The 23,149-nt window shown below is 45.3% G+C and overlaps 1 protein-coding gene across 1 annotated transcript in view; it reads left to right on the forward strand.

The window, feature by feature from the left end:
* Positions 1–23,149, forward strand: part of ATP6V0A2 (ATPase H+ transporting V0 subunit a2) — a 407,112-nt gene that overhangs the window by 82,810 nt on the left and 301,153 nt on the right. Inside the window, exons 3-6 of the mRNA XM_069215012.1 lie at positions 1,440–1,537; positions 12,220–12,357; positions 14,099–14,199; positions 18,324–18,450. Of these exons, the coding sequence (XP_069071113.1) occupies positions 1,440–1,537; positions 12,220–12,357; positions 14,099–14,199; positions 18,324–18,450 (464 nt within the window). The remainder of the gene's footprint in view (positions 1–1,439; positions 1,538–12,219; positions 12,358–14,098; positions 14,200–18,323; positions 18,451–23,149) is intronic.

Consider the following 23,149-nt stretch of genomic DNA (forward strand, 5'->3'; position numbering starts at 1 on the left):
CTGCCTGGACCCAAAAAGAACATTGTCATTCTACCTTGACAACACAAAAGAGTTCCAGGTGGATGTCCAACTCTCTCTTTGTGGAGTATGTAGGAGCTGAAAAAGGTCGGGTTGTACAGAAATAAACCATTTCGCCCTGGGTTGTTTTCTGTATCAAGATCTGTTACACCCTGGCTGAAAGGCAGCCTCCTGAGGGCTTGCAGGCCCATTACACTAGAGGAAACTCATGTAGTTTCAGTCCTGGACATCTGCCAGGCAGCCATATGGGCATCCTTGCACACGTGTGCAAGAAACTACTGCCTGGAAAGTCAGGTCCGCAGAGACAGGCATTTTGCCTGTTTGGTCTTGCAGGACTTTTTACTCTAGTTTAAATTTGTCCTCAACCCACCTCCAGGATGGTATGGCTTGGGTATCTATTCAAAGATAAGGAATGTGCAGCTAGATGTCTCTATCAGGTGAACAAGTCATTTACCTTCGGTAGACCGTTATCTGGTAGAGACCACATCTAGCTGCAGATTCTTTACACCCAACCATGCCTCCCTGCTCTGTGGCCAGATTTCTAGGGCTAAGGTTGTTCCCCTTTCAGGGCCCTATTTTGGAAACACCATTGTCAGTTCACTTCATGGCTCTGTGCTCCTGGTGTGGAAATTTGTGAAAAGTAACTGACGTCTATGCGACTCAGTGGCGCCTACATAGGTGACTATGACATCACTTCCGGTGCCAACAACACCACGCGGAACTGAAAAAAGCCACCGACAGCGTGCAGGGGTACTGCTCATGCAAAACTTTCCGGATCCAGTCTGACGCCTGAGAAATTCAAAGATAAGGATTCTGCAGCTAGATATTGCCAGGAATTGTGTAAAGGAAGGTAAGTAACTTGTTCAATAAGGCCAAAGATTTTATTGCTCAGTTTGTTGCTTTCTGTTTAAAGGTCTCTTTGGTATATGCATTGAAAAATCATGTGAATGAAGTTAGTCTTATGAGCTTGACAGTTCCAACAGGTCTTGGTAGCATGTCAGGAGTTTTCAGTCTAGTGGGTTTTTAGAATCCCTAATCTACATTGTGTTTGTGCGAGTATTGGTGTTACATCAGAAAAGAAAGTACCAGATTAATGGCCATTTGTCTTTGCTAAATATTGAGGCCTGCTATATGTATTATCATCATTATCCCATTTTGTAGCCCTTGGTGTGTGACACATGATAGGGCAAATGAAAACTTATGTCTAACAAAAAGTCTTTCTTTCATGGAATTTAGGAACATTTGATACTGTATTGCCAACATGCTTTCCCAGTGCAGAAACATATTTGGTTAATCTGCAGATTTACTATTGTAGTTCTGTTTCCAGTATGACAGTGTTTTATTTTTCCTGCATTTATTCATTTCTAAATATAAAGTAACACGCCTGGACCATTTACATTCTTATTCTTTGCTAATTCCAGACTATTTGGTGCAAGAAATCAAGAAAGCTGACATTCCTCTTCCAGAGAGCCCCATTATTCCTCCAGCTCCTCTACCTAAGCACATGTTAGACATACAGGTAAGTTGTCAATGCTTTTGTAATTTGCGCAGGTGTTTTTCTGTTTTTCACCAAGTGGAAGATGCCCGCCCCCTGGGCCAAGCCCCACTTTTGACAGAATGTCAGGTGGGAAAATTAGTAAACACTAGAAGGTGTGTCCACCCCAGCTAGGACCACCCTTAGGTGAACACCTCCTGGCAGAATCCTCCATCTTGATTTGGGGGATGCCAGCCAACAGGGTTATGAATGTGTCCCCCTCCCCAAAGGGAGTTGGTACTGGAATGGTGTAGCCCCCCTCGGGGACAACAGTCATTGGCTACTGCCCTCTGACCCTTGTAACGCCCCTAAATCCGGTAATTAGGGCTGCCCTTTAACCTTGCTTTTCAGATTCCTGGCGACCTCAAGAAGAAGAAGGACTGAACAACCGACCCCAGCAGTGAAGGCTCCAGATGACTACTGACTTGTCCCCACCCCTACCAGCCAGTCTGCAGCTTCAAGGCTACTGCTACAAACAGGCGATGCATCCTGCAGGACCAGCAACCTCTACAAACCCCCAGATGACTGCCTGCCCACCAGAGGACTAAGAAGTCCTGATTAGGGCGGCCCTGTCCACAAAGAAACACCAAAGAAGGAATCCAGAACCACCCTGGATCCGCGAGCCCTACCCACTCTGCACCTAATGTCCAGGTGGTCCAGAGAAGGTCCCAAGACGATTCTGACCTCCAGTCTAACCTGGGTTGACTCCTCCTGGCCAACACGACGATGCCTGCAGTCTTAATCTGGAGGTCCCCCCTGACTGTGACCGGATCCAACTAAGATTCCCAATGTCTAAAGGTACCCCTGAATGGGCAGCCCCCTGGCCTGGGGGAATCTGACGGACGGTCCAGTAACGTCCAGCGGGGTCCTCTCTTACCTGTCCATCCTTTGGATTTCCGCGACCGACTCCCTGGACCCAGCCTGCAGTATCTTTGTGACCCCGGGGTTTCCCTATTGAAAAGCATTGGGTGCCCGACGCTGTGTTTGCACCCTGCATCCAGCCGCCCCTGTAGTTGTGTGGTGTGTGTTTGGTGCTGACCTATGGCCCCCGAGTGCTCGTCTAAACCCACCAAGTCAGTGCCCTGAAGTTGCAGGTTGAGGTTTTTACCTGCAACTTGTTTCTCCCCCCCGAGTGCCCCTCCCCCCCTCTGACCTCAGCACCTGGCTGGCCCTGTGTTGCTGGTGGTGCACTTTTGGGGTCAACTGGTACTTTGACATGTTTTTCCATTCTAAACCCCGATGACTGGGACCGTAAGTTGGGTACCTACCTGTAAACTGTGTTAACACTCCCCCCCCTCCTCCCCCCTCCCCCACACACTACTGCATTGCTTCCTATGAGAAATTGCAAAAGTGTCTACTTTTGAAATTGAAAAGTGTTACTTGTAAACTGTTTTATCTGCAAAACCTAAACAAAGATACAAACTTACAACTGTACCTCCCTGCAACAAAGATCCTTTTGGTTCTAGAAATAAAGTAACAAAGTATATTTTTACTATATAACAACATTGGCCTGGAGTTAGTCATTGAGTGGGTGCCTCATTTCTTCACTGTGTGTGTACAACAAATGCTTTGCACTACCCTCTGATAAGCCTAACCGCTAGACCACACTACCCCAAAAGAGAGCATAGTATTATCTACTTTATCCTCTGAGGATCCGCTAGACTCTGTCTACGCTATACTCATTTTGGTATAGTATATACAGAGACGGATTCCTTCAGTGGTGTATCAGCAGTGTATCAGAGTGCGACTTTGCATTTGCTGGAGTACTCAGCCAACATCTGATCCACACGACTAAGTTCCAAAATTGCCTTTAGATTTAACTGATTTTTGAATTGACAATTTTTCAAATTTTTAAAAAGTTTTGCTAGGGCCTTGGTTAAGTCCCTTTTAGCAGTTTCTAAAAAGTTTAAAAAGTTACCATAGATAGAGGTAAGTAACTAGAAGTCGTTTTTAGTTCCCAAAAAGTAATCTCCAACTTTAGCAACTAAATGAACAGCTCAGAGGACATGGTTGTGGAGCTCGACTTAAACCCTTACCTTCATCTCAAGATGAGAGAGTTAAGGTCTGTATGTGGTCTCAAAAATATTAAAACTGGTTCCAGCCCTACCAGGATTCAGTTCCAGGAGCTCTTGGCAGAGTATGCAAAGGAACACCCTACTGAAGAGGATGATCCCCTCTCAGATGAGGAAGAAGTTGGAGAACAGGGCCTCTGTGCCCCTGACTCCAAGGATAGTGCTCACAGGATCTGGGTCTCCCGAAGGGGAGGAAATACTGAGGAGAGCCTCAGTGAAGGGGGCCCCCTTTTAGCAAGGATGGCCAAAAGACTAGCTTTGGAGAGACATCTCCTGGACGTAGAGAGGAAGAGAGCAGAAATGTGCCTAGTACCCATTAATGGTGGCAGCTAGGGAAAGAGAGACATCTTGTGACCTTAACATCCCCAAAGGGATTGTCCCCAAGTATGAGGATGGTGATCACATCACCAAGTGGTTCACAGCCTTTGGGAGGGAATGAGAAAAGTGAACAAGTCTCACTGGGGGGGCTCTCCTTTTGGAACTGTTCACTGGTAAGTGTAGGGATAGACTCCTCACACGCACTGGAGCAGATGCTGAGTTTTATGACCTCATGAAGGCTACCCTGAGTGAGGGCTTTGGACTCACTACTGAGGAGTCTAGAATTAGGTTCAGGGGGCCTCACAAAACCTTGAGCCAGTCCTGGGTTGATTTTGTAGATTACTTTGTGAAAACACTAGATGGTTGGTTAACTGGAAGTGAAATGCATGACTGTGATAGGCTTTATAACTTCTTTATGAAAGAACACATTTTAAGTAACTGCTTCATTGAAAAGTTGCATGAATATCTGGTAGACCTGGGTCCAGTTTCTCCCCAAGAATTGGGAAAGAAGGCAGACCACTGGGCAAGACTAGGGTGACAAAGACTTCCACTGGAGATGACCAAAAGAAAAGGGATTACAGGGTGAGGGTGGTGAGACGCCTATGGATACAAGTAAAGAGTCTTCTAAAGGCCCCCAAAAACCTGCTCAAGAGGTTAGGCCCAGAACCTCTTCAGTGACCACTCATGGCTACAAAGGTAAAAAATTTGATCGCAAAAAGGCCTAGTGTTTCAACTGTAGGCAGAATGGACACCAAACCGGAGACTTGACCTGTCCCAAAAAGAATCCCCCTAGTGCTGCACCAGCTAGTACTGGTACAGCCGGTCTCCAGGTGGGATCAACTGTGTGGCCAGAGCAAATCAGGATTCACACTGAAGCTATTTTATTCTCTGAGGGAGGGGTAGATGTTGCCACTCTTGCTGTCTGGCCTCCTAATATGAGCAAATATAGACAGCATCCCTTGATTAATGGGTCTAGAGTAGAAGCCTTGAGGGAAGCAGGTGCCAGTGTCACCATGGTGACAGAAAATCTGGTTTCCCCAGGACAGTATCTGGCTGGACAAACTTATCCAGTCACTATTGCTGACAATGTAACTAAGGTCCATCCCGTGGCTATGGTGACCTTAGAATGGGGAGGGGTTACTGGCCTGAAACTGGTAGAGGTCTCTTCTGCAATCCCAGTTGAACATCTGCTAGGGAATGACCTGGTGTCCTCACTTCTGCAATCCCAGTTGAACGTCTGCTAGGGAATGACCTGGTGTCCTCAGCATGGGCTGAGGTAACCAAGAAAACCCATTTAGCCAGGCTAGGAATCCCTGAGATGGTATGTGTAAAGACGAGAGCACAAAGCTGAGCACAGGGTGAAAAAGAAGTGTTGGAGCATGGAATAATGGCCCAACTTTCCAAGAGGAAATGCAAGAAGACTGGGGGACAAGCTTCTGAACAGCAAAAAGCTAAAGACTCCTCAGGAAGAAGTCTACCAAACCTCAGAGGGAACTGAGCCCATGGAACTTGAACCTTATCTGGTTGAGCTCTTGGGCCCAAGAGGACCCACTACGAACCATCTGTGCCAGGGACAGAGAACCTGTCCCTCTCTTGAAGGCCTGCAACAGCAAGCTGCTGCACAGGAGAAGGGAAGTGTCAGTGGCTCCCACATGGTCTGTTGGGAGGAGGGACCCTTGTACACTGAGGCCAAAGACCCCAAACCTGGTGCCACCAGGCGAGTGGTAGTGCCTCAGCGGTTCAGGAAACTCATCCTCACTCTAGCCCATGACATCCCTCTAGCTGGCCATCTGGGCCAAACTAAAACTTGGAATAGGCTGGACAGCCATTTAGACTGGCCCAACATGTCACGAAAGGTTAAGGAGTTTTTCAACTCCTGTATCACCTGCCAAGCCAGTGGTAAGGCAGGTGGCTACCCAAAGCCCCCTCTAATTCCACTACCTGTGGTTGGGGTTCCCTTTGAAAGGGTTGGTGGGGACATAGTGGGTACACTTAAGCCACCCACAGCCTCAGGAAACCTGTATATACTGGTATTAGTGGATCATGAAACCAGGTGTCCTGAAGCAATTTCCCTTAGGTCTGCTACAGCCCCTGCAGTAGCAAAGGCCCTAATTAGTATCTCAACCAGGTTAGTTTCCTAAGGAGGTGGTTTCTGATAGAGGTGCTAACTTCGTCAGCTTACCTGAAACACATGTGGCATGAGTGTGGGGTGACTTATAAGTTAACCACTCTGTACTATCCACAAACCAGTGGATGTGTTGAAAAGTTCAACAAGACATTGAAGGGCATGATCAGGAGACTCCCTTAAAACCTCAAATGGATGTCTTTTCCAGGTTTGGGAGAGAACTCTCCAAGGACCTAGGCAAGATGTGATGGACTGTGTACTAGACTTCCGCTCTAGGATGGCAGAGTACATGGAAAAGGCATCCAACAACCTTGAATCCAGCCAACAGCTCCAGAAGCAGAACCGTAATATGAACAAAAGGCTACACTGGTAGAGTTTAAACCAGGGCAGAAAATGTAGATTCTGGAGCCTGTGACTCCCAGGGCACTTCAAGACAAGTGGAGTGTCCCTTACCCCATTCTTAAAAAGAAAAGTGAGGTCACCTACTTGGTAAACCTGGGCACTAGCAGGTTACCCAAAATAGTGACCCATGTGAAGCACCTCAAACTTTACTGTGACAGGGCTGATGTAACCATGCTGATGGTTACTGATGAGGATCCGGAAGCACAGAGTGAACCTCTCCCTGACCTCCTCTCTCACAATAACAAGGATGGGTCATTGGATGGAGATGTCTACTCAGACACCCTCTCGGCCCAGCAGCAGGCTGACTGCAGGCAAGTACTGTACCAGTACGCAGAGCTCTTCTCCTTTGCCCTGGACATACACACCTGTGTACCCATGATGTGGAGACAGCTTGCCTGTCATATCCAAGATCTATCGGTAGTCTGACCAAGTTAAGGAGAGTATCTAAGTTGAAGTCAACAAAATGTGGGATTTAGTGGTTACTGAACCCTCTGGCAGTCCCTAGGCTACCCCACTGGTCCTAGTCCCCAAGCCTCACCCCCAGGGTAGAAAGAAAGAAATTAGGTTCTTTGCGTTCTACAGAGGTCCCAACTCTGTCACTAAGACACATGCTTACCCCACACCCAGGGCTGATGAGCTAATAGACAAATTAGGTGTAGCAAAGGTCCTCAGCATGGCACCAGGAGAAAAAGAAAAGACAGCCTTCTTCACACCTGATGGGCATTATTAGTTTACTGTTTTGCCCTTTGGTTTAAAGAATGCCTCTGCCACCTTCCAGAGGTTGGTGAATCAAGTCCTTGCTGGCTTGGAGTCCTTTAGTGCAGCATATCTAGATGATATTGCTGTCTTTAGCTTCTCTTGGCAGGATCACCTGGTCCGCCTGGGGGCGGTTTTGCAGGCCCTGCAATCTACATGCCTCACTATTAAGGCAGCCAAATGCCAGATACTGCAGGGCACTGTTGTATACCTCGGTCACCTTTTAGGTGGAGGCCAAGTGCATCCCTTACAGCCCAAGATCCAGACAATTCTGGACTGGGAAGCTCCTACCTCCCAGGCTCAAACCAGGGCATTCCTTGGCTTGACGGGATAGGATATGGGTCCATTCTGGCCACCCTCACAGACCTGACCTCTAAAAGGATGCCCAAGAAAGTTAACTGGGCGGTTAGTTGTCAAGATGCCTTTGACACCTTGAAGCAAGGTATGTGCTCAGCTCCAGACTACTCTAAGCAGTTCATTGTGCAGACAGATGCCTCTGAACATTGGATAGGAGCAGTCCTGTCCCAAATCGGCGATGCTGGCCATGGCCAGCCTGTTGCTTTCATTAGCAGGAGGTTACTCCCCAGGGAAAAGACTTGTGTGGTACTCACTTCATTGTTCAAAGTGACCACAGACCTCTCAGATGGCTGATGCAAATGAAAGGTGAGAACCCCTACAGGGAATATACTTTACAGTGGAACATATATCTGGGACTCCCCATGCCAATTCAGATGGACTTTCCAGTTTTTTCCACCTAGACAATGAAGACTCTCACCACCGCGCTCCAGTTTTGGTACCTGATCAATTGCATAAAATGTCATGAGTTCCCACTTGATCATAGGTGAAATTCAATTTTGCAAATAAGAAAAACAAACTGGTTACAGAAACCTGGTTTTTGGAAATGCAGTAGCTGTAAGGCATGTAAAACTGGTGTGAACAAGAAAGAGTACTCTACAAATACTGGCATGGAAAGAGTGATACGCAAACATTTGAATTGTAAAAGTCGTTTCACAGTATATGTGATTGAGTGCCCTTGTGGGCTGAAATATATTGACAGTACTATATGTGAAACTAAAAAGCGAATTTTAGAACACATTCAAGCAACTATCAATACAGATAGGAGCTATGCAACGGCGAGACACATGGAACAAAAACATGATAGCAAGTGGGAACTCATGACATTTTATGCAATTGATCAGGTACCAAAACTGGAGCGCGGTGGTGATAGAGAAAAGAAATTACGCCAGCTGGAATCCAGATATATACTGGATATCCGATCTTTCACTCCGTTAGGTTTAAACCAGGATGAAGATTTATTTGTAGACCTATAAGGGTTAAAAAGCTTGCCATTTATCTAACTGAATTTCATCATTTTTAAGATGCTTCTCCTTGGGGGGTTTGTTTTGGCCTATATGTTAGTAAAGAGAAAAGAGAAGAAAACATTTTTCCATTTTTTTATTGCTGAGGGAAGAATTATAGGTTTTTGCTTCACCCTTCATTTTCCCTTCACTTTCCCACCCGTCATACTCTCCTCCTCTCCCCCTCCCTCCCTCCCCTTGTTCTTTATTTCTCACCTCCTCTCTCTGTCTTTCTTAGTTATTATTATGATGGACATATACATATTTTTGGCGCCAAAAATAGAAGTTTATTGCAGTAATAACATCAAAATAGACTTACATCAGAGGTGTAGGATTAAGTGTGGGCCATTGTTAAAATAGATTTTTGGGGATTGTGCTATTATAGGCAAGAAATGAATATGATCCTTATTCTATTAATCAAAAATTAATGAGGCTTCATGCAGTATGTTAAAACACCTCTAGAACTGCTCTAATATTGTTTTTCAATCATTTTAAGAAACAAAATTTAAAATAATGCATGTTAAAATAATTTAATTTATTTGACGAGATGTTATAAACTACATCTACCAGAAGACATAGCAAATGGGAAATTGAGGAGACAAACATCTCGGATTTTTGTAACAATATTATTGTTGGTTGAAGAACATTAGTAAAAGTTTTTGTTTTTTCTTGCTAAAGTGTATATATTTTGTGATGTTAAGGAGCATTTCTTGATGTTTGGGTGCAATTTTAGTAGTATTTTTTCTGCTGAGTCTAGGTAGTTTATTTAAAGCGCTAAATGAGTACACAGGAAACACCTGTGAACAAGGTCCGGTGTGACCGAAACGCATCAGGGGATTCCTGTCTTGTTTGTTTGTAATCCCACGAATGGAATAAAAGTTTAATTATTAATTGCACAACGACGGAGTGCGGTTCTTTTCTCTTGACAAAGTGAAAGAGAAATCCCCTTCTTTTGAAATACGGACGTCCTGCCTTCAATCAGCACCACCGGTGAAATAAGTGCGCCACAACACGCTTGTCAGGATATTTCTCCTCTTTTTATATATATATATATATATATATATATATATATATATATATATACATATATATATATATATATATATATATTCTGTAAGCAAGAGATAAATGCCACGCACTCTGTTCAGCTCCTCAAAAAATAAATCAAGTTTATTCGATGCAAAAAGAGTTTTCTCTTTTTGCATCGAATAAACTTGATTTATTTTTTGAGGAACTGAACGGAGTGCGTGGCATTTATCTCTTGCTCACAGAATTAATTGAGGGTTCAGCCACCCTCTTTGCCTCGCACCAGCTGAGTGCGCGTCGTTTTTTCTCTTGGCGTGCTTTGTTTTGAATATATATATATATATATATATATATATACACTAAACAAACAAATTTACAGGGACATTATAGTTATTTTCACATTTTGAACACACAAAACCATGGAATTTCAGCGGTTATAGTTGTACTTATGTTAAGAAACGATAACTTGTGGCCTAAAGTTAAATATCGGCACAAGTCGTAGTTTATTCAGAGAAGGTTAACTATAAGTGCTGAATTTCTATGATTTTGTGTGTGTAAAATGTAAACCTAATTATAACGTCCCTGTAAACTTTGCGTTTTTCAGTGAGTTTCTATTTTTTAAAATGTAAAGTAATGTTTAACTACCAGAGGTTAATCCAACCTCCAACTGCGTACAGCCTAAGGCGTTGCAGGATGCATGGTTTGGCTGCAGGGCCTGACCACAGAATAAAGTCACTAACTTTAGGCCACAAGTTATAATTTCTTAACATAAGTATAACTGCTGAACTTCTGTGTCTTTGTGTGTGTAAAATCTGAACCTAACTATAACACCCATGTAACCTTTGTTTTTGTTTAGTGCATTTCCAAGGTTTTTTACATTTTGTTTCCTAACTTTAACCTGTAACCTTTTTTTTTTTTGTGTGATTTCATATACATATACATACATATATATATATATATATACACACACACACACCCACACGCACACAGATATAGAGAGATAGATTTGGAGAGATATAGGTATAGAGAGCTATGGTATAGGAGTGGATATAGTTATATAGATAGGTGGATATCGATAGATAGCTAAAGATGGATAGCTAAAGATATAGAGGTATATGTAATTATATTGTATTGTTGCGTTTATATAACTCTTCTTACTGTCGATGAAGTACCGAAGCTCATTTGCATATGGGTTAGCATGCTACTCCATGGGAAGGCTTGGATAGAAGTATGTTTGTGCAGCGTGGCCTATGTCAGTGTTTTCATGTTGTGTGTTGGCCAGAGTTTTGCTTTTATTGTGTTTGTTGTTGCCCCTTGTCTTGATTTGAAATAAAAGTAGAGAAATAAGATGCTTAACCTTAAACATTGCTAGTGTACGGATGGAGAAATAAACCTGAATGGAGTGTACCTGCATGGGAAGAGTTTTGGTATTGTGCATGCACAACAGACTGTGCCTACTCAGAGTGGAGCAAAGTCTAAAGGCGATCTAGTGATACATTTGTTTGTGTCAACCATTCTTAGTGATTGGCTCCTGTTATAAGCTGGTATTATTCTGGGTTTTCTATAGCTTATTCCTTTGTAGTAATGGGTTGGTTTTGTTTAGTCGTTGTGGGATCACTATGGGAAGAGCCAGTTCTTCACTACTTTCTTGAATTGTAGGTGGTTTTCGTGGTTTCTTATCTTTTCCACAAGAGAAATCCAGAGTTTTGTGGTTTGTGAGGCAAAGTGGAATTGTGCAGTAAGGCAATATTAATTTTCTTATGAAAGAGGAAAACCCTTAGTTCATCTTAGAGGCTATATTCAGCTTTATACGTGAGAGGGTGTGCTTAGAAAATACAATAGTGCTCTCATTCATTAATTAGGGCAAGACCCTTAGATCTTTCAGCTAAGTCCAAAAAACAGACTGTGACTCAAAGAGATAAAATATGCTGTAAGCAGCATTATAGTAACGCACAAGCTCGTAAACAACAAGCTGGCACAAGATTTGCACCAGAACATAGGTCTGTGACAGAGCTGCAGTGGGTACAAGAAAGTACACTGAACATTGCAGTAAGGAACTGGATACCCGGATAAGGACAGAACTAATTATATCTTAGCGCTGTCTGATTCAACAAATATATTAAATACTTTTGCACTGTGAACATATAGGTAAGACAGACATAGAATAGTGTATTTGACATTGAGAAGTGGAATTTGGAATTGATATTGCTTGGTATTAGGTGAGTGATGCATGGGCATTCTTTTATAGTGCATGCATGTTCTTGATGCACTCTTTGGTTATGGATTGGAAAGTCTTTTCTTGTGTTTTATTAAATTGTGTATCCATTCTTAATTGTTTTACATTATTGAATGGCATGTCTATTATCGAATGGTTTATTTACTGAAAGTGCAATTTATTTTACTGACTTGTTGGCTCTTTGTCTCAGAAGGTTTTCTTAGCTAGAATTTGTGTGTTACCTGTTTTCCCAACAGTCTTTCTGTTCATCACTTATAGTTCAGTTGCATGTTGCTCATGATTGTGTTCTGGGTTAATCTTGGGTGAGATCTTCTTTGATGAAATCTGAGCCCCAGTCATGTTCATGTCATGCTAAACAAGCTTTTCTTTTTAAGGAGAAACTTCAGAAACTGGAAGTTGAGCTTAGAGAAGTGACCAAAAATAAGGAGAAGTTAAAGAGAAACCTGCTTGAACTGATCGAGTACACCTACATGATCAGAGTAACCAAAAGCTTTGTCCAGAGAACATCAGAGGTAATATACGGGTGCAACTGTACTATCTTTATGACCTTGGTTGAAAAATAGTTGTGTTTTTTTTTTTGCCCAGTTGCACTTTTCGACCTTTTAAAGAGTGCAGCTGAATAGAGTATTGGTTTTTGGAAGGCACCTGAAGGCAAGCATCCACAATACCCTCTTAAAATATTCCTGTCTGAAGCAAGGCTCCTTTTATCCACTATAAAAATGTAATCCTATGACGCTAGTTATGCAGTGTAGCGATGGTAATTTGAGATCCAAAGTGAACAGTCAAAAGTGGCAGACAGGTTTATGTCTTTTAATTCTCAAAGTAAATGAACCCACAACCATGAAGCGTCCAGCAGACAGCTCAGCTACCAGTCCTCTTGAAACTGGAACCCAACTGCCCACTTGAAGCTCCATAGAACATGGTGTCATAGGCTCACCAACCAATTAAAGAAATACAAACATATTGAAATACATATTGAAATGCATACTACCTGAAGTCCTTACATGTCCCTTTCTTAGCCTTAAGAAAGAAATTCAAGCTTACTTTCATCTCTTTAGATTTCAGTCTGTTTTTGGACACCAGACATATAGGGCCTCATTATGTAAATACCACCAGGGTCACGGTCTGACCGCCGCCAGAGGAGTGGTTCGACCGCTTTGGTGGAGGTCTGACTGCCACATAACGACTGTGGCAGTTGCGCCACGGTCAGACCGCCAGTTTACCTCCACAGGAGGGACTGGCGGTGCTGCCGGTTCTAATCCTCCAGGGCAGCACTGCAAACAGCGCGCCGCCCTGGGGAATATGACCCCCCACTCCGCAGGCTTTTAAAAGGAGGTAGCATCACCATGTAAAGGTTGGCGGAGATGGGTTGCAGGGGGGCTGGGGGGGGTTGGGGGTGGGGGGTGCTGCACTGCCCATTCACTTGGCATGGGCAGTGCAAGGGCCCCCCATGGCCAGCCCCATCATGCTGTTCACTGTCTGTATTGCAGACAGTGAACAGCGTGACGGGTGCGGTGCACCCCAAGCACCACAACATTGCCGCTGACTCCATTATGAGCCGCCGTCAATGTTGTAGGCTGGCCCACAGGGGAACTCTTAATGGGGCCTGTGGGAAGGCAGCCACACTGGTGGCAACCTGACTGCAGGAGTTTTTTCCACCAAACTCATACTGACCCCCATAATCTCTTCCTGAATTGGGAATGAACTTCAAATCTTCCTCTTTTGTCAGTACTTCTGGAACACTCTCCAGTATTGTTGAATCACACTAATTAACCCTACACCATTTGTCTTCTTTAGTTTCTGACCTGCAGTCTTCCATTGCTTCATACCTCTACTCACCTTTTTTGCACTTCTAGATTTCAAAGCTGTATCTGATTGTTTTGGTAAAACTAACTGAAACCTTATTTTTGTTACCTCTATTCCCCATGTGCATCTGTGCTTTAATTACTTTAGTTCTCCTATTTCTAGCTTGCACAATATAAAAACAAAATAAAGAAGACTAGTAGTAATGGTTCACCAATAAGCTACAAGAAAGGCGATAAAACACCAAAACATGATAATAAATGCTCTCTATTACCTAGATCAAGCGGTCCCATCATGTGATTAAATACATCACAAAAGACAAAGGGATATGTAGCTTGAAAATGTTTATGGATTCATTTGTGAATTTTGAGGGCCTTGATTATTTTTTCCCTTCATGCTCTGATCACAATTTCTAGGAAGTCATTGCAATACACTTTGTTCTGGTTCTAGGGGGATTCATCTCTACTTGGCAATTATGAAGAGTTTCCATCTTTAGAAAGAGATAATTGGATGGATTACAACTCTATGCAGAGGCTGGGAGCAAAACTTGGGTATGTTGTATTTAATTCAAATTAAAGCAATGCAGAGGTCGTCTTAAGCAGGACTAAATTAAAAATAGTATTGAAAAATGTACGTGGCCTGTCAAATATTATATATTGATTTTTGCTTACAGCACAGTTTTTTTAAGCACTCTAACGCAATCTGAGTAGACATGACCAAAAAAAATCATTAATGCGTCAAGGTTTTAATAATTTGTCCATATTTGTTATGATTATTAGAGATCTACCATTCCTGCTGTCATGTACTCGTTAATTTGTGCTGTGAAGAAATGCAGAATGTCAGCGTGTTCCAATGCTTTTATCCTTTATATGCTGAAGTTGTAAGTAGGTCCCCCTTATTGCTTCTTTAGAAATTGACAGCTGTATACTGTTGCTAACTGATCTTCTTATATCAGATATTGAAAGTTTGATTCTACTACCACTTTATTCTTCTTGGAGTGTGATGAAAAAATGTACAGTGCATAGGGGGCTGACCACCACGACTGGATGAGTGGATTTCAGTCCCCCCAACCTTTAACTACTTTGGATCTTTTATTTTTGCAAATCTCTTTACCATTTTACATGTTCATTAATCTAGTCCTTGACAGCTGGTAGGATATAAACACTCCACATGGATACCCTGATCCGAGAACATAGAGAGATATAAGGGAGAAAGCATATGCCATTACGAATTGGACCAGGACAAACAGGGGTATTCCATTTAAAAGTTACTGCATTGTCCTGTGTAGCTAGGTGGCAGTGTCATACTGAGGACCATGTATTTGGGTGAGGGATGAACACCATTTGGAGATGTCCAGATAAACAGAGAAGGTGGGGTAGGAAAACTTAAATCAGAACTCTAGGGCTTTTACTGAACCTAGGACCAAGAGATCTCTTTGAAGGGTGAGGCACAGCCTTGAATTGAAAACATCAGCTTCGTGTGTTCATAAAACAGTGCAAGACCTGTTGTTGGTCTCCTTCTCCTGCTTGTCATTTGATGTGGGTTTGCTTCTCTGTCAAGTGGGACAGGTTTGTATTGACTAGTGCTTGGGTACAGGGCCTAAACTTTCCTTTAATTGCTACCATAAGATTACAGGAATTAGGCAAGGTTTTAGCTAGTTGGTGCAAGTGCAGAGGGCATGTAAAATAAGGGCATATAAACTTTTCTTATATTGAATTTCATCTGAATTTCATTAACATTTCTATAAAAAAGTTGCAAAAACATTATTAATGTGAGCGAAATTTAAAGCCTGTGAAATACTGTCATTGTAGGCACAGTCAGTGCTCTGAATGTTAGGTTAAGGTCATCTGCACAGATGTAATGATTGTTTGCCTGTTTACTTTTCAAACTCCCTAAACACAGGAAACCACCATATTAAAAACATAAAATCCCACAAAGTGCTTCAAGTTTTGGGGGCCAGCAAGGTCCAGGAGACTGTACCCAGGAAGGGGAGTCAAAGCTGGCCCTAAGCACACAGGAAGGCCAACATAAGTTGGTGGAGCCCCCAAGAGTGACCCACAGGCGATGGACACAGGGAGTCATAAGGAGGCCTTACCAGTCCAGCAAAACAGAATTCCCACATTGCAGAAATTGCAGGACAGGAACTTATCTTTGGTTTGCAGAGTGCTGGTGCCAGGGCTTCTTCAACCATGAAGATCTCCCGGAGTAAAAGTCAACAAGCCTTGGCAAGTGCAACAGTCATCGTGCAGGAGCAAGGGCCTACAGTCTTCAACTTGGCTAGATGGCAAGCAGGACCACCTGTGTTGCAGGATAGTCAGATGTCTGCGGACAGCACACCCCACCAGCCGGTCAACGTTGTCTTCAGGTGCCTGCGGTTGCATGCGAGTGACTCCTTCACTCCAAGGGAGATTCCTTTGTGCTTCATGGTGCAAACAGAGTCCTTGTGACCCTGGAGGATGCACAGCCTTGGATGTTGCATAATTCTTGCAAGATCCGGAGAAACAGTGTTGCAATGGGAGCCTTCCCACCGGAAGCAGACTAGCTTAGTTCCAGCGCAGACCAGCAGCGGTTCCAGAGGCCAGAGCAGAAGATGTCTTGCAGAGAGTCTTGCTTGACTAATGTGAGGACCCACCGCGAGGGAGCCCTTAAGTCACCCTAAAAAGGGGTTGGTCACTCTCTGCAGTGAACCCACCTATCAGATCGGGTCAGGGACGTCATCTACCTGGCCTAACAGTCAGATGCTCCCATCTAATATCCAAGATGTCAGAATCAAGTGACCACTGGCAGAGCTCTGTGCACCTCTCTAGGGGAGGAGCTGGACAGGGTGGTGGTCACTCCCCTGTCCTTTGTGTAGATTTGCACCAGAGCGGTAATCAGGGTTCCTTAACTGGTGCAAACCGGATAACGAAAGGAGGGAACAAATGTGCCCTACAAAACAGTCTGGAGGCGCTCGGAGGCCACCCCACTCCAGCCCTTAGACATCTAATACACAGGGATAGGTGGTCATACCTCTCCCTTGCAGGAAATCCTTTGTTCTGCTTCTCCGGCCTGAGCCTTGTTCACCAAAAGGAGGGCAAAACAGTGTCTGAGATCAGCAGCAGTGTGGGTTTGCAGCTAGACCCCATAAAGCTGCACAGGCAAAATTGAGGGATCCCATCTGAAACCCCCAGAGTACATGGTATCATGCAACTAACACTGGAATCGGCGTAATTCCAATATTTGTGATACCAAACATGCCTAGGCTTCGAGAAGCCATTATGTAGTTAGACCACTCATGTTGATCAGTGTCCACTACATACCTTAAGATGTCCAGGAATTGGCCTGAGGTCTTAGGGGCACCCTGGCCATGCAGGGGTACCCTCACACTTAGAGACATGCACCCTGCCCTTGCGCTGAAGGGCCTACCAGAGGGGTGACTTATAACATCTAAGTGCAGTGGTCAAGGTTAGTGGTGAAAGGGTGCACAAATGTGCCCTACAAAACAGTCTGGAGGCGCTCGGAGGCCACCCCACTCCAGCCCTTAGACATCTAATACACAGGGATAGGTGGTCATACCTCTCCCTTGCAGGAAATCCTTTGTTCTGCTTCTCCGGCCTGAGCCTTGTTCACCAAAAGGAGGGCAAAACAGTGTCTGAGATCAGCAGCAGTGTGGGTTTGCAGCTAGACCCCATAAAGCTGCACAGGCAAAATTGAGGGATCCCATCTGAAACCCCCAGAGTACATGGTATCATGCAACTAACACTGGAATCGGCGTAATTCCAATATTTGTGATACCAAACATGCCTAGGCTTCGAGAAGCCATTATGTAGTTAGACCACTCATGTTGATCAGTGTCCACTACATACCTTAAGATGTCCAGGAATTGGCCTGAGGTCTTAGGGGCACCCTGGCCATGCAGGGGTACCCTCACACTTAGAGACATGCACCCTGCCCTTGCGCTGAAGGGCCTACCAGAGGGGTGACTTATAACATCTAAGTGCAGTGGTCAAGGTTAGTGGTGAAAGGGTGCATGCACCATTTCACACAGGCAGCAATGGCAGACCTGCAGTCACAGTCTGCATGGGCTCCCATGCGTGGCATAATACATGCTGCAGCCCATGGGAGACCCCTGATGTACCAATGCCCACGGTACCTAGGTACCATATGCTGGGGCATTATTTGGGTGCACCCGTATGCTAATTGTGGGTGTGAGAAGTTACCAGCAACCACAGTCACTGGGGTCCTGATTACAAGGATCCCAGGAAACTACCTTCTAAACATACTAACACCAGGCAAAAAAGTGTGGGGTACTACAACCAGAACCCAGCTTACTACAGTGTCCTCCCTACTTTCCTTGCCACAGTGAGGACCTGTTCACACATGAGTGGGATTGGTGCACAGGGACAGATGGGGTACCACGTACTACTGCGAAAGACTTCCGACTTCAACTCATTCTTTCTCATTTCCTGGGTAGTAAGGTTCAGCTATCCAGAGCCACTTTAGCTCAGAGTGTGCACTATATTGGAAATATAATTTAATTTTGTATTTGTGCACTTTCATGCTGTACAGTAAAATAGAGCAAACCATGCAACACCAAATAAAGGTACCTCTAAACAAACAGTTCTGATTTTGTGCACCAAGTTCTTTGGGGCATTATGTAACCCATATTTAAAAATATTTTCCTGTCTTTGCATAGCTTTATATCTGGATTAGTGTCCCATGCAAAACTGGAAGCGTTTGAGAAAATGCTCTGGAGAGTGTGCAAAGGGTACACCATTCTTACTCATGCTGAGCTTGATGAAAGTCTTGAAGATCCTGATACTGTAAGTAAAATCAGTTCTGCTGGTGTATACATACACACTGTAATCCTTTGCATCGTTCAAGTTCATGAATAGTTGTGTTGTAAAAATAATCTTGTGTTTTTGTCAAGACTTATTTGATAGGCGCTATTGTAATAATTGTTTATTTACCTGTGTTTTTTGTTTTGTTTAAACCTATCAGCAATGGTGGTCGACTGCTGTGTGTAGAGCATTCAAGAACATAACAACAGTAGAGTGAACCATGAATCAAATGTGATACCCTACTGTGGTAGATAGGTTTGTATTTTGAGAGGGAGTGAGGCAGATTAAATTTGAAAGTGAACTTTGCACTTTTGGATCACAACAGAAAAAAAGGTTTACTGTGTTGTTTGGTTTATTTTTGACTGGTTGTATGTACAGGATTGACTGGGATTTGTCCCTGGTCAAACAGAAACCCACTCATTGGAAAGTGCTGGGAACGTTTAAGATTGCCACCGTGCAAGGGCCTTGCAAGGACAAATGGTCAAATATAAAGGTGTTTCATGCCTCAAAGAGTGCAATGAGGAGAGGACACAATGCATCCTAATTTTATAGCTCCAAACATAAGTCTTACTGGATTGTGGTAAATAGCGTTTGCTGGAAGAAAGGTAGATTCCCTAAGAAACTTTTCCCTTAATAAATTTATTTTCAGAGTAAGAAAGCTTGTATGATATCGGTTCCTTATCCAGTGTTTGCCGTAACCTATATAAAACAATACAGAGCTGAACAGGAGATCTGTTTTCTTCCAGAAAACGCCAATGAGTTGTTTATCTGCTCTTGACATATGTTGAGTAAGCACCCAGTCCTTGCCAGTCGCACCCTCCAACTCTGATGGTCGTATTTCCCATAATCAGGGTGCCAGGGTCAACTGGGAACAGGTATCCTAGGAGCCTCCTTGATATGGTCTGTTGTTTTCTTACAAAACATTTGGATGACTACACACCACCACCAAATGCATTGAAAAGCACCAGTCTCTTGTTCACATCCCCACCATTGCTCCAGTATTGAACGGTGTATCCGATTCAGTCTCACTGAAGTTGTGTGCCGTTAATACATTTCTCGGAGTCTTTTTGAGGGAAGGCTCCTAAATGTATTGGGGATGTCGCTCCAAGCTCACTCCTAGTCCTTGGCCTTTCCCATGTCTTTCTCTCAACAGGATTGGTATGGGTGTTGGATGGGCAACCTGGAGTCTTGGATAGGCGATGTGTTCTGGATATGTTGCCTTTTGTGCATTCAGATGTGCAAACCATTTTTTTTTCTTTTTTTTCTTTAATGATAGTGTGAATGGCCTCATGGCAGCTGATGCATTGGGTGCGCATGCAAGGTCCCATGTTGGAGCTGATAGTATTGTAAAGTAGCTTTTTCTGATGGATACAACTACCTGTGGATTCCTCACCTAATGAATACTCCCATGGCGCCAGCATTCGACGGAAATCTTCTTCCTAGTCTCTGCACGTCAACGAGGACGTCACTCTAGCCACGCGACGGCGTCTGACGTCATACAGGCAATAAGAGGTCCTCGACGACGTGCCGACGTCAGTTCCCTTTTTTCCGTGCATTCGAAACGGTTATCTTCGAGGGAGCAACTGTTACTTTCGTGGTTACAGTGTATTTTTTGCTGCGTAGTCCTTCGCTGCAGTAATAATGTCGCAGAGAAAGTCGGGTTTTAAGCCTTGTCGTGAGTGTGGGGGCAAGATGTCAGTTACGGATCCTCACTCCGACTGTCTTTGGTGTTTAAGCTCCGACCACGACGTCTCGACTTGCGATTCATGTCAGCACATGAATCCAAAGGCCCTCAAGGAACGTGAGGCGAAGTTGTTTATGGCGAAGTCGAAGAAAGAAAAACATCATAAGAAGTCTTCTTCGCCAAGGCATCTGCGTCATCGAGACTCCCGGCGCCGTAGAGAATCACGGCGCCATTCGAGCAAGGAGACTCGTTCCAGGTCTTCGGATCGGCGCTGGAGGACTTGGGAGGTCAGTCCCACGGTCACGCCGCATCCATCGACGCCGTTGCCCTCTCCGGCGTCACCGACTTCACCTGGACAGGCGTCGGTGATTGAAGTGGTGCAGCCTCTGGTGTTGTCCCCGGCGTCGCAGACGTCGAGGCCGGCGTCGGGGTCGCCTTCGATACAAGCACCCCAGTATCCGGCTTTTCCCACCCCTGGAGCCGATAGTACCGCATTCCTAAATGCGATGTATACCATCTTCCAACAGATGGCTCCAGGGGGTGCTCCGGCTGGCCCTTTGGCCTTTTTATTGGGTGATCCTGCGCCTCTACGGCCGGCACCCTTTATGCCCTTTCTCCCTTTTGGGAACGTGGGCTCGGCGCCTGTGGCCGCTCCGGTGGCTTCGGAGGGATTGGCCCCGGAGATTTCCATCCCGTCGACGTCGGGATTTCGTCCTGTGACTCCGGTGGGTCCATCCGCTCCGAGTGCTCTTTCATCGCCGCCGAAGTTACCTGTGGCGCCGGACCCGGCGTCGGTGGCTTCTGAAGATCGGCGCCGATCTTCGGCTTCGGCGGAGGCATTGTCGACTCCGCGTATCGAGCAGAGGCTTCATTCGAGGAGACGTGCTCTCCGTTTATTAGAGGAGCAGGAGTACCAACGAGTCCTGGAAGAAGGAGAACTAGAGGACTCGGTTGATGGACTGCATGGTCTAGATACAGCCAGTGGGCTGGACACTTCCCCTGAGTGGGATCTTTCGTCTCCAGGGGAATACACGGAGGAGGCTGCTTCCTTTCACGCAGTGGTACGGAAGGCAGCTAGTTTTCTGGACCTGCCTTTGCCGGTGGCAGAGACAAAACAGAACCTTCTGACAGAGGCGCTTCATCCGGCCTCAGCTGCGGCAGAGCCTCTATTGCCCTTTAATGACGCTTTGCTGGATCCGGTGCTAGAGGTGTGGAAGAGACCAGTATCTTCCCCAGCGGTTCATAGAGCCGTAGCCAGGAGGTATCGAGCTGCACCAACTGACCCTGGCTTTCTTTCTAGGCACCCTACACCGGAGAGCTTGGTGGTGCAGGCCTCCTGTTCATCCAAATCAGCGCCTGGTTCTTTCCCGACGGTGCCTGGGGACAGAGACTCGAAGAAACTGGATGCGCAGTCCAAGAAAATCTTTTCGTCCTGCAGTCTGGCGTTGAAGGCCACCAACGCAACTTGTATCCTGGGGAGATATGTTCATGCTCTTATGGAGGACATTTCCTCATCATTTACGGAGCTTCCCCAGGGTCTTTTGGATGTTGTTTCAGATGCCCAGGCTGCTGCGACCCAGATTATTCAGGCTGGGCTGGATACGACCGACTCCGTGGCCAGAGCAATGGGCACGACTGTGGTGGCAAGGAGACAGGCCTGGCTCCGTAATTCGGGGTTTTCTGCAGATGTGCAGTCAACCCTATTGGATCTCCCTTTTGATGGGGACAAGCTGTTTGGCGCCAAGGCAGATTCGGCCTTGGAACGTTTTAAGGAGAGCAGGGCCACAGCCAAATCGCTAGGACTCCAAGCTCCTTCTTCCTCTGCCTCTTCCAGGATTTTCAGGAGGTTTCGGGGATTTGGGCGTGGCTCTTCCTCCTCTTCCTTTCGGGGGAGATTCCAGCAACCTGCCTCTTCCCATCCCTATAGATCTTTTAGAGGGAGAGGGAGGGCCCGCACCAGAGGAGCCTCTCAGCAGCACTCTGCCTCTTCCTCGTCCTCTGGAGGGGTGCAGCAGGGAAAGCAGCCTTAGGCTTCCACCATTTCCCACTCACTCCTCTCCTGTAGGGGGAAGATTACAGCATTTTCTCCGCAAGTGGAAGACTATTATAACGGACACTTGGGTTCTCAGTATTGTGGGAAAAGGCTACACCCTTCCCTTTCGGGAGTTCCCGCCCCTCATCCCGCCCCGCCCATCTTATTGTTCAGAAGAACACCTCCTGTTGCTAGGACAGGAGGTACAAGTCCTCCATTCAAAGGGCGCTGTAGAGTTGGTCCCAGAGCAGGAAAGGGGTCGAGGTTGTTACTCAAGGTATTTCCTGATTCCCAAGAAGGATGGTCGGTTGAGACCAATCCTGGACCTGAGGATCTTGAATTGGTTCCTCAAACAGGAAAAGTTCAAGATGCTGACCCTAGCTCAGGTGCTTTGGGCGTTGAACAAGGAAGATTGGATGGTGTCTGTCGACTTGCAGGATGCTTACTTTCATATCCCGATACTCAAGTCACACAGGAAGTATCTCCGGTTTATGGTGGGATCGCAGCACTATCAGTTTGCGGTCCTTCCGTTTGGTCTTACTTCAGCACCTCGAGTCTTCACGAAGGTGATGTCGGTGGTTGCGGCAGAGCTCAGAAGGAAGGGGATAGCAGTATTCCCTTACTTGGACGACTGGTTGATCAAAGCCAAGTCGCCGGAGCTTGTGTCGCATCATCTGCAGTCAACGACTCAGTTGTTGTTCGACCTGGGTTTTTCGGTGAACGAGCCCAAATCTCACCTGGAGCCCTCTCAGCGCCTCCTGTTCATAGGGGCAGTACTGGATACAACATTGAGTTGAGCCTTTCCTCCGCCTCAGCGGATTCAAGATATTCAGGAATTGGTTCCAATGTTTCGAAATGGAGCGGTAGTTCCAGTCCTCAAGGTCCTTCGTCTGCTCAGTCTGTTTACCTCCTGCATTCTGTTGGTCACGCATGCTCGCTGGCACATGAGGGCTCTTCAGTGGTGC

Source organism: Pleurodeles waltl, chromosome 11 (assembly GCF_031143425.1).
Source record: "Pleurodeles waltl isolate 20211129_DDA chromosome 11, aPleWal1.hap1.20221129, whole genome shotgun sequence".
NCBI classification, from domain to species: Eukaryota; Metazoa; Chordata; class Amphibia; order Caudata; family Salamandridae; genus Pleurodeles; species Pleurodeles waltl.